At 41.4% G+C, this 12,677-nt stretch overlaps 1 protein-coding gene across 8 annotated transcripts in view; it reads left to right on the top strand.

Annotated features, from left to right (window-relative positions):
* atrx (ATRX chromatin remodeler) overlaps nucleotides 1-12,677 on the top strand; it is a 178,298-nt gene that overhangs the window by 16,032 nt on the left and 149,589 nt on the right. For 7 of the 8 annotated variants that reach the window (XM_078211911.1, XM_078211909.1, XM_078211912.1 and 4 more), the window contains exon 2: nucleotides 7,918-8,030. Coding sequence is in view for 3 of the 8 variants with exons in the window: in XM_078211907.1 (XP_078068033.1) it covers nucleotides 7,918-8,030 (113 nt within the window). In the remaining 5 variants the exon portion in view is untranslated. Of the gene's footprint in view, nucleotides 1-539; nucleotides 662-7,917; nucleotides 8,031-12,677 lie in introns of those variants that run through there. The other variant, XM_078211908.1, reaches the window with a different exon arrangement.

The following is a 12,677-nucleotide window of genomic DNA, read 5'->3' as shown; positions in this document are numbered from 1 at the left end:
CGTGGAGGGTCCAAGACAGATTGGTGATCTGAACATCTAGAAACTTGAAGCTTTCGACCATCTCTACTTCAGCACTGTTGATAAAATCAGGGGCATGTCCTCCACTATGTTTCCTGAAATCAGTGACTATTTCCGTTTTACTAACATTGAGGGAGAGATCATTGTCATCACATCATTTCATTAGGTTCTCTATCTCTTTCCTGGACTCTGTCTCATTGTTGAGATTCGACCCACCACAGTGATGTCATCAGCAAACTTGAAAATGGAGTTGGAAAGGATTATAGTAAAGGGCTGAACACCACCTTGCGGGGCATTGGTGTTGAGGATAATCATGGAGGTGGTGGTGTTGCCTATCTGTACTGATTGACTTCTTAAGCCATGGACTGCAAGGAACCAGTTGCAGAAGGAAGAGCCGAGTCCCAGGCCATGGATTTTGGATGAGTTTTGTAGTAAAAATGGCGTTGAAGGCTGAGCTGTCGTCAATAAATAGGAGTCTGACATGTCTCCTTGTTATCCAGGGGTTCCAGGGTTGAGTGTAGGGCCAGGGAGATGATGCCTGCTGTGGCGAACTGTCCTGGATCAGGCTACCTGGAAGACTGGAGTTGGTGTTCCATGACCAACTTTTTTTAAGCACTTCACAATGATGGATGTCAACCACCGGGTAGTAGTCAGGCATGCTGCCAGACTTTTCTTTGCTACTGCGATGATGGTCGTCATCTTGAAACAGGTAGAAACCTCAGGTGGGAGTAAGGAGAGATTAAAGACATCTGCAAATATCCCCTCCAGCTGGTTCGTGCAGGATCTAAGCACTCGGCCAGGGACCCCATGACGTCCCTACTGGCCTCTTGCTCAAAACGAGCATAGAATACACTGAGCTCACCGGGGAAGGATGCATTGTTGCCAACGATTCTACTCGTCTTCACCTTGTAGCGTGTTGTATCATGTAGACCTTGTGTGATAGTGTACCATTGAGAGGTTTTTTAATCATGATTTCTGCAGCTCTCAGCTTCAGTGGTTTCTTAGTTCTCAGCTTCAATTATGTCATCGTTGCCGGCTTGACTGGAAATGTCCTTTTATTGCTGCTTAAGTGGCTTAAATAGGGTTGTTTGTGTTTACTCTGTGATTAGTTTTACAATCTTGCATTGTTAGGACGGTCATGTGTTTTTGGACCGTTTTTTAAAAAAAAATCAGTTTGGAGATGCAGGTTTGAGTTTTTCGTTTTAGAAGGGACAGCAAGATAAGAAGTGCTTTCTCCCCCTCCCTGTTGTTTTGGAAATTCTGTTTTCCTGAAGGGTGCTGCTGCTGGAGGTTGGACCAGAGTTTCTCTGGTGTTTTGGGAAGCTGCCTTGTCAAACTGTTCGGAGTGAATGTAGAGAAGTGCAGAATTCAACTGAAGGACTCAATTTCCATTATCACGTGAGCAGTAGACTTTGCTCCTTTGAACTTGTGAAAAGCGTTTTGTCTATGGCAAGGGTTTTGGTTTCATTGGAACACATTGGATATCTTTGTTAAGGGTTATACATCAGTGATTGTTTTGTTTCTTGCTTGTAATAAAAATTCTTGCTAATTTTCTTACTATATATTGACTATATTCTTTGTTTGATATAAGCTCCCTAGTAGGTCATTTGAATTGAACCTGAAGTAAAGCCTATCATGCTTATCCAAGCCAAATTCTTGATGCAAAACTTGTGATCCAGGGCTCCATAAAGCACTGACCTGAACCAACCATACCACTTTCCATAATCAGAGTGTTCATGTGGCTAGCCTGGGACTCTAGTTTGAGGAGACAATACACATCTCTTTAACCTGTGCTTAATGCTCCCTCCACCCACATTGTCTGTATCTTTAAGATCTGGCTGGCTGTAGGGATTCGCATTCTAATCAGTATTCTGTAACTTGATTTTTGTGTCTCTGTGCCCTGTTGAAAGAGCACATTTCCACTCCATCTGACGAAGGAGCAGCGCTCCGAAAGCTAATGGTATTTGCTACCAAATGAACCTGTTGGACTTTAACCTGGTGTTGTTAAAACTCTTACTGTGTTCACCCCAGTCCAACGCTGGCATCTCCACATCATGACTCTAGTTTGATCCAATATTGTCTCTTGGCATCGCTGATGGTTCTCCATTCTCCTTTACCACTCCTTCATCCAGTTTTGTAGCATTACCTTGTATTGCGTACACTTCTTGCCTGCCATCTTTCCTGCCATCAATCCCAATGCTCACCCTTCATCCTTATCTACTTCCCTTGTAATCTTCTGTCTGTTGGAAGAATGCGAAAAGGCACCATAAAAGAGGGTGCTGGAGAAGAAAGACCTGGGGTATGTTGGTGGCTGGGCAGGTTGAGAAAGCATTTAAGTGATATAGAAGTGAAGGTAGACAGCAGATATGTGGTTGGAAGCTCTCCTCTGGATCAGATATGATGCCAAGGATGCAAATGGTCTGGTCCTGCCTCTCAGTTGACAAGAAGAAGGATGGAGTCTGGTTAGTGAATGGCGTTTGTGATGGGGACCATGGGCAATGTTTTTTTTGTCGTCCGCATATTTAATTAGGAGGAAAGTTCTGCTCATCCAGTGATGGTTGCCGGAAAAGCAGTTTTAAGGACAGTGAGGGGTCAAGAGAGGCAGAGGTAATAGAAAGCTATTTGTCATCAGTGCACATGTGAAAACGAACTTTTCCTGGTGACATCACCAAGGGAAGTATGCAAGTGAAAAAATAGAGGGCCAGTGTAGGTCCTTGGAGACAACCAGATATATTGGTTGGGAGTGGGAAAATAAATCATTGCAGGTGATTCTTTGACTATGAATAGAGCCAGACAAATGCATTCCCACCCACCTGAATTAAGGTGGAGACATTGCAGGTGGTTGGTATGGCCAACTGTAATGAAGAGTACAGATATTCCGAGTAGTAAGAGGTGTGAATTGTATTCCTTTTACAGTCACGCAGGATGTAATTTTAACTTTAAGAGCCATCTTGGTACCTTGAAAGTGGCAGAAACCTGATAAAGATTCGCAAGTGGGGCTCTGGAAAGATGGGCACAGATTTGGGAGGTGATAATACTGTTAATGGACTTTGGGGAGGAAAGAGAGGTTGAGCACTAGTGAGACCACATCTGGAGTACTGTGTACAGTATTGGTCTCATTTATAGAAAGATCTGAATGCGTTACAGAGAAGGTTTATTAGACTCAGACCTGGAACGAATGGGTTCTCTTGAGGAAAGGTTGGAGACGTTAGGCTTGTATCACGGGAGTTAAGAGTAAGAAACAACTTGGTTGAAACATGCAAGATCATAAGGGGCCTTAAGAGTGGATGCAGAAATGATGTTTCCTCTTGTGGGAGAATCTAAAACTAGGGGTCACTGTTTAAAAATAAGGGTTCATTCATTTAAGACAGATTTGGGATTTGTTTTGAGGGCTGAGTGTCTTTGGGACATTCTTCCTCCAGGTGATGGAAGACAGAGTCTCTGTTTTTAAAGCAGAGCTAGATACATTCTTGATTAGCAAGGAGGTGAAATGTTGTCGGGGAAAGGCAAGAATGTGTGATTTGAGGTTATGGTCAGATCAACCATGATATTGAATGATGGAGCAAGCTTGAAGGACCCAGTGACGACCTAACTGGTATGTTCATTTGCCGATGGGTTGGTAGTTTGCAGGAGATGTCCAAAGATGTGCGGGTTAGGTTGATTGGCCAGGTTAAAAATTGCCCCTTAGAGTCCTGAGATGCGTAGGTTAGAGGGATTAGCGGGTAAATATGTGGGGGTAGGGCCTGGGTGGGATTGTGGTCGGTGCAGACTCGATGGGCCGAATGGCCTCCTTCTGCACTGTAGGGTTTCTATGATTTCTATGAGAGTATGGTCAAGGGTTGTTTTTTTTTCAAGAGGAGCAGTGGATGACATTTGTAGGTGAGAGGGACAGTGCCTGATGTGAGAACTGTAGCAATATCAACTAACCTGTGAACTAAAGGAAATTTGGTTGAGCAGCAGTTAAAATAGAATTGAGGGGTCAGAAAGTACATTTTGTGGAGATGAGCATATTCAGCACATCATGGGAGATGGAAAAGAAACCAGAGAGATGTGAGTTCAGGACTTGGGCATTCTTCAGTGGAGTGTGATTCTTCATTTGTAAAATTACATCTTCAGTGGCATTGTGTGTTGTCACCAGAATGGACACACCCTAACATGTTTTTAATGGTGATAAGGATAGCAACATTGTCATCTTAGATGAACTTCGATGCCAAATGTGTTGGTTGGAATCGATGGAACAAGACTGAAGCTGGGAAAATCGAACAGCAGCTTTGAATTTTCATATTTAATTGCATATGTGCAATTTTCAGTTGTATGAACTGCTTTACTCTTGGCCTTTGTTACGGAGGTATTAGAGTATTTGCATACCTTATGCTTTCCTAATTGCCTCCACCCACCTTCCGTGACAGAGGTCATGTTTTTGCCCCTGTTTGTCTGTAAACAGTATATCCCAAAACTAATGGATGGATTTCAACAAAACTTGGTATACGCAATGTGGCTCAAGGAAGAACTGATTTTGATGAAATGTTGATCTGGATTTGCCAAAATGCTGGAAGGATCTGACTTTTTCAGAATGTTATGATTGTCTCTGCTGCTTTAATGGAGTTCGTCACAGCTGTCAAATTGAGAGCCAATTTTCAGAGCAAGTGGTTGGATGTGGATTGGCCTGACGCCTCCTCTCTACGAGTGAAGCTCTTAATGAAAAGATTTTTTAACAACTGATTTCATGCGACCTGACAGGATTAATCACATTAACTCTGGTCGAACCATCTACAAAGTATCGGTTTCCAACTGCTTACCATGTCCAAAACTTGAAAATATTGTGAAAGAGTCTGTTCATCACTCCAAATAATGGAATTCTGCTGTGACTCAGTGAGGATGGGAAAAAGGAGATCCAGGGGTGGCACGATGGTTAGCACTGGGATCTTGATCAATTGGGCCAGTGGGCTGATGAATGGCAGATGGAGTTTAATTTAGACAAATGCGAGGTGATGCATTTTGGTAGATTGAACCAGGGCAGGACTTACTCAGTTAATGGTAGGGCGTTGGGGAGAGTTACAGAACAAAGAGATCTAGGGGTACATGTTCATAGTTCCTTGAAAGTGGAGTCACAGTTGGACAGAGTGGTGAAGAAAGCATTTAGCATGCTTGGTTTCATCGGTCAGAACATTGAGTACAGGAGTTGGGACATCTTGTTGAAGTTGTACAAGACACTGGTAAGGCCACACTTGGAATACTGTGTGCAATTCTGGTCACCCTATTATAGAAAGGATATTATTAAACTAGAAAGAGTGCAGAAAAGATTTACTAGGATGCTACCGTTGATGGATTGAGTTAAACGGAGAGGCTGAATAGACTGGGACTTTTTTCTCTGGAGCATAGGAGGCTGAGGGGTGACCTTATAGAGGTCTATAAAATAATGAGGGGCATAGACAAGATAGATAGTCGATGTCTTTTCCCAAAGGTAGGAGAGTCTAAAACTAGGGGGCATTGGTTTAGGGTGAGAGGGGAGAGATACAAAAGTGTCCAGAGGGGCAATTTTTTTCAGAGGGTGGTGAGTGTCTGGAACAAGCTGCCAGAGGTAGTAGTAGAGGCGGGTACAATTTTATCTTTTAAAAAGCATTTAGATAGTTACATGGGTATAGAGGGATATGGGCCAAATGCGGGCAATTGAGATTAGCTTAGGGGTTTTTTTAAAAAAAAGGGCGGCGTGGACAAGTTGGGCCGAAGGGCCTGTTTCCATGCTGTAAACCTCTATGACTCTATTACTTTTCTCAGCTCTGTAGTTAACAAAGCATTAACCAGGATTTAAGAAAAAGTTGTGCAAATGTAGCAGTTAACACAGCTCTATTAAGGTACATGCTCTACTGAGTGTCCTCTTCCTTGTTGCTCTGAGTACCTGCGTGTTAATTTTCTGTGATCTATGTACAAGGACACCTGTGTCCCTCTGAGAATTTTTTCCAAATGTGTTTTAATTTCTCCTAACAGGTTAGGGAACTACATTTCTCCAGAATAATATTCTGTCTGCTGCCACCTTGCCACATATTTGACCTGCCTATACAAATCTTGATGTGGAGATGCCGGCCTTGGACTGGGGTGAACACAGTAAGAGTTTTAACAACACCAGGTTAAAGTCCAACAGGTTTATTTGGTAGCAAATACCATTAGCTTTCGGAGCACTGCTCCTTCGTCAGATGGAGTGGAAATGTGCACTCAAACAGGGCACAGAGACTCCAAATAATGGAATTCTGCTGTGACTCAGTAAGGATGGGAAAAAGGAAATCCAGGGGTGGCGCGGTGGTTAGCACCGGGATCTTGATCAATTGGGCCAGTGGGTTGATGCAAGGCAGATGGAGTTTAATGTGTCTCTGTGCCCTGTTTGAGAGCACATTTCCACTCCATCTGACGAAGGAGCAGCGCTCCGAAAGCTAATGGTATTTGCTACCAAATAAACCTGTTGGACTTTAACCTGGTGTTGTTAAAACTCTTACTGTATACAAATCTTTGCAGCCTTGTTGCATCCTCAGCAAACTGTTCCACCTAGCTTTGTATTGTCAGCAAACTTGGATGCATTATGCTCAGTTCCCTCATCTCAGTCATTGATACAGACTATAAATGGCTGAACCGCAAACACTGATCCTTAGTTACACAAATGTAGAAATAATCCAGGAGACTGGAAGATCTATAAGTAATAACAAGGGTATGGAGAAAATAAGGTGCAAAAAAGAACAGGCAAAATATGTGCAAAGTTTATCAAAAAGCTAACAAGTTTGTATAAATATAATCGAAAGGGAACAGTAGGGGAGGTTGTGGGTGTATTAAAGAGGCTGTCTTGGCAGACTTGTTAAATTAATGCTTTGTATTCATTTTTACGTTAAGGGAAAAATTATTAATGATATGAGAATCTAAAAGTATGTCCAGCAAAGAGGAATCAGATTTAACGTGCAAGAAAATAGCAGTGAAGAAAATAATAGTGGACAAGTCTTCTGAACCTGATCTTTTTACCACACCAGAGTAGTAAAAGAGAGGATGAAGAAATTGTATTTGTACTGATCATTATTTTCTAGTGCTCTCTAGCCATTAGATTGCAGATTTCATTCTTGTTTAAGAAGGGAGGGAGAAACCATGTAAATATGAACCTCAGTTTAATTTCAGTTGTGGAAATTAGTGGAATTTTCCATTACTGGCTGAGCACTTGGGCAAGTATGAGCTCTTTAGAGAGTCTGAATGGATGTATGAAGGATAGGTGCTGTCTGAATATTCTAGTTAAACATTTGAGCAAGTCACTAAACCGGTTGTGATTGCCGATGAAAGAAACGTGAAGCTTTTGCCAGTTTCACAGTTGGGGAAAATTTATATGGTTATAGCTAAGGGGATGAGAATGAAGTTTTTCAAGTAAAGAATGTTCAGTGCATATTGCAGATATGTTGTGCACTTAAGTAGCCATTGGCTGAAACATTTTATGAAAAAATATGCTTGTAAGTTCTATTGATTTTGGAAGGGCAAGTTGCTTATCGGAAGCATTCCTTGATACAGTGCATATTGGTTTTTAAATAGAAAGTAAATATACTTGATTTGGCCTAAAAATCTGGTCTGTTAATTTGAAGACAGTACATTGTGCGGATAAACTGTTTGAATCCAGTACAATTGTACAAGAGAAAGTGACACACAGTTCTATAAAACCCCAAAATTAAAATGAACCTGCATCATGCACTGTTTTCTGATCAAATGCTTGGGCAGGTACTCCCTGATGCTTTTTCATCACTGCCAGAATAGTTTTAAACTTTGCTGCCAAATAGCTGATTATTTTTCAGTGTATGTAATTGTACTCCAAAGAAATGCAAATAGATTGGGTAACATAGTACATTTTAAAAATACCGTAACTCTTTTCTTTTACAGTGAAAGCAAGCTGAATACATTAGTGCAGAAGCTTCATGAATATCTGGCTCAATCAACAGAACAAGGTGAAGAAACCCTGTCCTCTCCAAAGCTGTCTCTGAATCAGTTTTCAGGTAAATACTCATTTTAAATTGATAACTTAAGATGCAGGCTGATCCTGTATATTGATCCATTGGGAATTTTGCTGAATTTACCAGAGTTATACATCAGGATAGCAAAGACCCCCCAAAAAACCTGGTTTATTCAGAGTTCAGTTGAATGGAAATATTTCTAAATCCAATTTTGCACATCAGGAAATAATACTAGACTCTGTTTTAAGAATGAAGTAGCGTAGCAGAGTAGATGAGTCTTATGGCCCCACAAAGTCAATGGGATTGGATTATAAACACTGCTTGTGGAAGGAATGATATTCACATCTAGGTTGTGTGTGTAATGGGTCTAACAAAAATAACTCAGCTTGCACAAACATGTGGGAGGATTCTTAAATTTTGCTTCTATACTTGTAGCAAATGCCTCCTAATCGAAGCTTCTCTGAATGCTATGAAATGTTAAATTTGATGGGCAGTTAAACTTACTGACTTCCATTCGGTTCTGAATAAAAGCATTTTTCATAAGGTCCCAAAAAATAGGAGCCTAATTGGCAGATGAGTAGACATTTTTATTCATTCTTGAGATGTGACAAGACTGGTTTCAGTTACCCATCTGCAGTTACCCTGAAATGGTGATGGATCTTGAATGTTCCTCTCTTATTTTACCTTAATATAAATTTTGGTGACTTCCTATCATTTATGTTGACAGGTTTGTAGTGCTCAGACTTTGTTCGTTTTCCCTTGAATATGGGAAGTGCATTAGTTGTCTAAAGCATACAGGGACTTTATTCCCTAGCTTTGCTGCTTTGTTAGCTTTCTTTCTTCCCAGTTTTCAATCCTTTTAAGCTTAGCCTCTAGTGAAGTGTCTCTTGCGATATCCATCTTCTTTGCTAAAATCTGATGCTAAATAGCTACTCAATATTTCTCTCATTTGCGTCATTACCTGTGAGATCATCCTGTTCATGCTTTAATGGCTCAATCTCTAATTTTTCCTTGTTGGTTTTCTAACGTTAGAACACTAACTTGGTCATTTGAATTTGATTTCTCTCTTTTCTAATCGTTAACTTCTGTCTCAAGTTTCTCTTTTTCCCTTTTGCCTTTTCTTGGCATCCAAATGCTACTTAATATTGGATGGGCACTAGTGAAACCTGGGTTCATATCTTGTGATTTATGAGCCTTACTTTTTAGATTAGCATGAGGCTACATGCTTTTATCATCCTCACCACTGTATGAATTGGGTTTTCTCACTGGGGAAAAATGCTGACCGTGGCATTTCCTATATCTTGCCTGAGGTAATTAACATAGGGTAGTGTTCCCATTAAATCTGAGTGGTAGTGTCAGTAGAGCTGGTTTTGACCCTATAGATCAGAATCACCAGGGTTGTAGGGTTACCTGAATGCCTTGAATACTCTGAAAAACTTATGAATATAAAGTATTATCTCTGGCAACCAGATGCGTCCTTATTCTCCCAACAACCTTGCTTACCAATGCAAAAGTGAGAAAAGAAACAATTGCTGGAATTGTCCTGGCTCTAGTGGGGTTAGGTAAGAGTGGACCAAGTGAGGATAACCTCGAAACTAGTTGTGGAAGATGGGCATTAGAGATGGATTGTATAATTGACCGAGAGGCAGTCACTTGGAGCCCCTATCATTCACAAATTCGGTTAGGAGATTTTGATGCTGTGCAAAGGCTGGGAACTGATGAGAGGAATTGCAGGAAAGACAGCAGTGATCTTGAAATGTGAGGCTGGTCATTATTGAGGAAGGGAGAGTTGAACATCTGAGAATATCATGCTTTTGAAATGCAACGGCTCGGCTGATGAGGAAATAATTTACAATATTGGTTAAATGAGAGGCTACAAAGGGAAATTGGGTGACGAGTAGTTAAGTTGGAATGGGGTGGGGAAGCAGGAGATGGGATTCCTGGATGAAATTGGCTAATGAAGAGTAGGGTTTAGTTCATGGATGGTGTGGCAAGGGGATTTGAGTATGGTTTGAGTTCGGAGCAGAAGGAAGCTAGGAGCCATAGGCAACTGCATGTGTCTTGGGCGATGAAATATAGCATCTTTGCATTTGCAGTTTTTTGACCATTGGACAAACCCTTTTCAGTCCAGAAAGCATTTTCGTAGCATTAAAATCGAGGAACTGTGACCATCAAAAGTGTGTACAGCAAGTTTCAAGAATCAGCAATGTAATAATGACTAGATAACTCCATCCTCACTAAAAAGAATTATCATTACCCTTTAGTAAGCCTAAAGTAGTTGGTTATTTGGTAAGAGTTGGGGATCTATCACTGGATGACCAAGTTTTTGGCAAGGCTACCTCAGTGCCAGGGACCCAGGTTCAATTCTGATCTCAGGTGACTACAAACTTCGCACATTCTCCCCATGTCTGCATGGGTTTCCTCCGGGTGCTAGGGTTTCCTCCCACACTCCAAAGATGTGCAGGTTAGGCGGATTGGCCATGATAAATTAGCACTTAGTGCCAGGGGATTGGCAGGGTAAATGCATGGATATATGGGGATAGGGCAGAGATTGGATTGTGGTTGGTGTAGACCCGATGGGCCAGATGGCCTCCTGCATATTGGGATTCTATGATATTCATAACTTAAAATAAAGGTGAGTGTTGCACAAGAGCTATAAGACCAGAATGGAAGATGGCGCTTTCCGGGGTATGTATCAAAGGTGGGGCTGAAGGAGCGGAAGAACAAATCTACAACTGTAGAGGGTTTGTGCCAAATGGGAGGCCAATGGCTAACCACTTTGGAAATTTGTGCATGTTGGTAAGTTAGTTGGTGGAGTATTTTTAAGGGACAGACCCAATATAACTAAATTTGAAGCAGGATAATGGAATGTGACCATAAGAGAAATAACGTGGTGCTTGGAACATTGGAGTGGAAAGTTTTATTAATTTATTAATGTCCCAAGTAGGTTTACATCAACACTGCAATGAAGTTACTGTGAAAATCCCCTAGTCGTCAGACTCTGGTGCCTGTTGGGTTAACTGAGGGAGAATTTAGCATGGCCAATGCACATAACCAGCACCATCTTTCAGACAGTGGGAGGATACCGGAGCACCCGGAAGAAACCCACACAGACACAGGGAGAATGTGCATACTCCACATAGACAGTGACCCAAGCTGGAAATCGAACCCAGGTCTATGGCGCTGTGAGGCAGCAGTGCTAACATTGCTAACCACTGTGCCACCGTGCCGCTGGTAAGTGGTAAAGTTGAATGCTTTGCCTTTAGTATTGGCTCGAGTGTTTCTCAATGGTAAGAGGCAAGATTGTATGAGAAGGGGAGGAGGGCAGAAACGGGGTTGAACATTACTTTGGATGAGGATTGTTCAGTGCAGAGACTGCTAATGGAGATGATTTCTTGTGGAAACTCAGGACTGGGGCAGTGATAAAGGTTTAAAGGAGATATAAGCAGGTTGAAACAGAATGAGGACTTTAAAAGAATCAAGTGTTTTAGAAGTTGGGATAAAGGTTATGGTCCATTTTTTTTTCTGTGGTGGTTTTGGCAGGGTGAATGGTGAAAAAAATTGAGGCTTTTGTAAGGTTGAATGTAAGGTGGTAGATGGTGAGATAAAAGGAAGCAATAAATGCTCTCTGGCAGGAGGGGGTGGTGGCATAAAAGTAGTTGGCCTGGATCCAGAACAGCAGTCAAAATGAACACGTGAATGGAAAAATGATGATGGTCATCTTCCTAAACCCTCCGATTTCAGTGAATATTGTTAAGGCACCAACTGTTACAACTCTCAATGCTTTTTTGTGATTGTAAGCCTTCAGTTCTGATGCACCTTGATGGTCAAAGATAGTTTTAAAGCCCCATCCTGTTGTACTGGCTGCTTAGCTTACCCTCTGGCTGTGTTGCCTTATCTCCTTCCTGGTATCCTGATAGGTCTTTGAAACTTTGTTATTCCAAGGCCATGAACATGACTGCTGTACAATGCTTGGCCAAGTGTTGTTGTCAGCATTCATACTTGAAAACTGGGGTCCTGCATTATTCTCTTGCAACTGCTTTGATCATTTCATTGTGTTTTTCAGTTCTAACCTTCCTTGCTTTAAATTCTGATTTTTCTGGAATTTCCATTCCATGGGACCAAATTTACAACGCAGAACACAGCCAGATCTTTGCCAGAGCAATTCTCAGCTTCAAATATGTATACTGTCTTCACTGAAAAGATGCAGCACATTATGCCTTAAATACTCAATAAACAAGCACTCTGTGCTCCACCAATTTGTCTATTAAAGCTTTTAAAAAAGCCTTTCTAACTTGGTTGTAATTTTAAATTAATGACACTTCATTGCTGGATTCCCAAACCAAGGAAATAATCTTTTCTCTGTTCACCCTATCAAAATTCCTCATAGCTTCCATAAGCATCAGCAAAGTCTGGTGAAAGCCTTCTCTACTCCAGGTAGACTGCCCCAGTATCTCACATAGGTATATTTCACGAGCTGTGGTATCATCCTGAGAAAATGTTCTGCGTGTTGTATTATCTTCCTAAAATAGTGCACGCATTGGCTAGGCCAATACTTTTTTTTAACCCATGTGCATTTTGCCCTGTTAATCAAATCTAACATTTTATTGGTTCTTGAGACTTGTCCGACTGCACTCACTTTCATGGAATTGTAAGTTTGAATCCCTTGATGTCTGTCTTCATCCATTC

The sequence above is a fragment of the Mustelus asterias genome, chromosome 4 (assembly GCF_964213995.1).
Source record: "Mustelus asterias chromosome 4, sMusAst1.hap1.1, whole genome shotgun sequence".
Taxonomy (NCBI): domain Eukaryota; kingdom Metazoa; phylum Chordata; class Chondrichthyes; order Carcharhiniformes; family Triakidae; genus Mustelus; species Mustelus asterias.
Note: the sequence above shows the minus strand (reverse complement) of the source record. Positions and strands in the feature narration are given on the sequence as shown.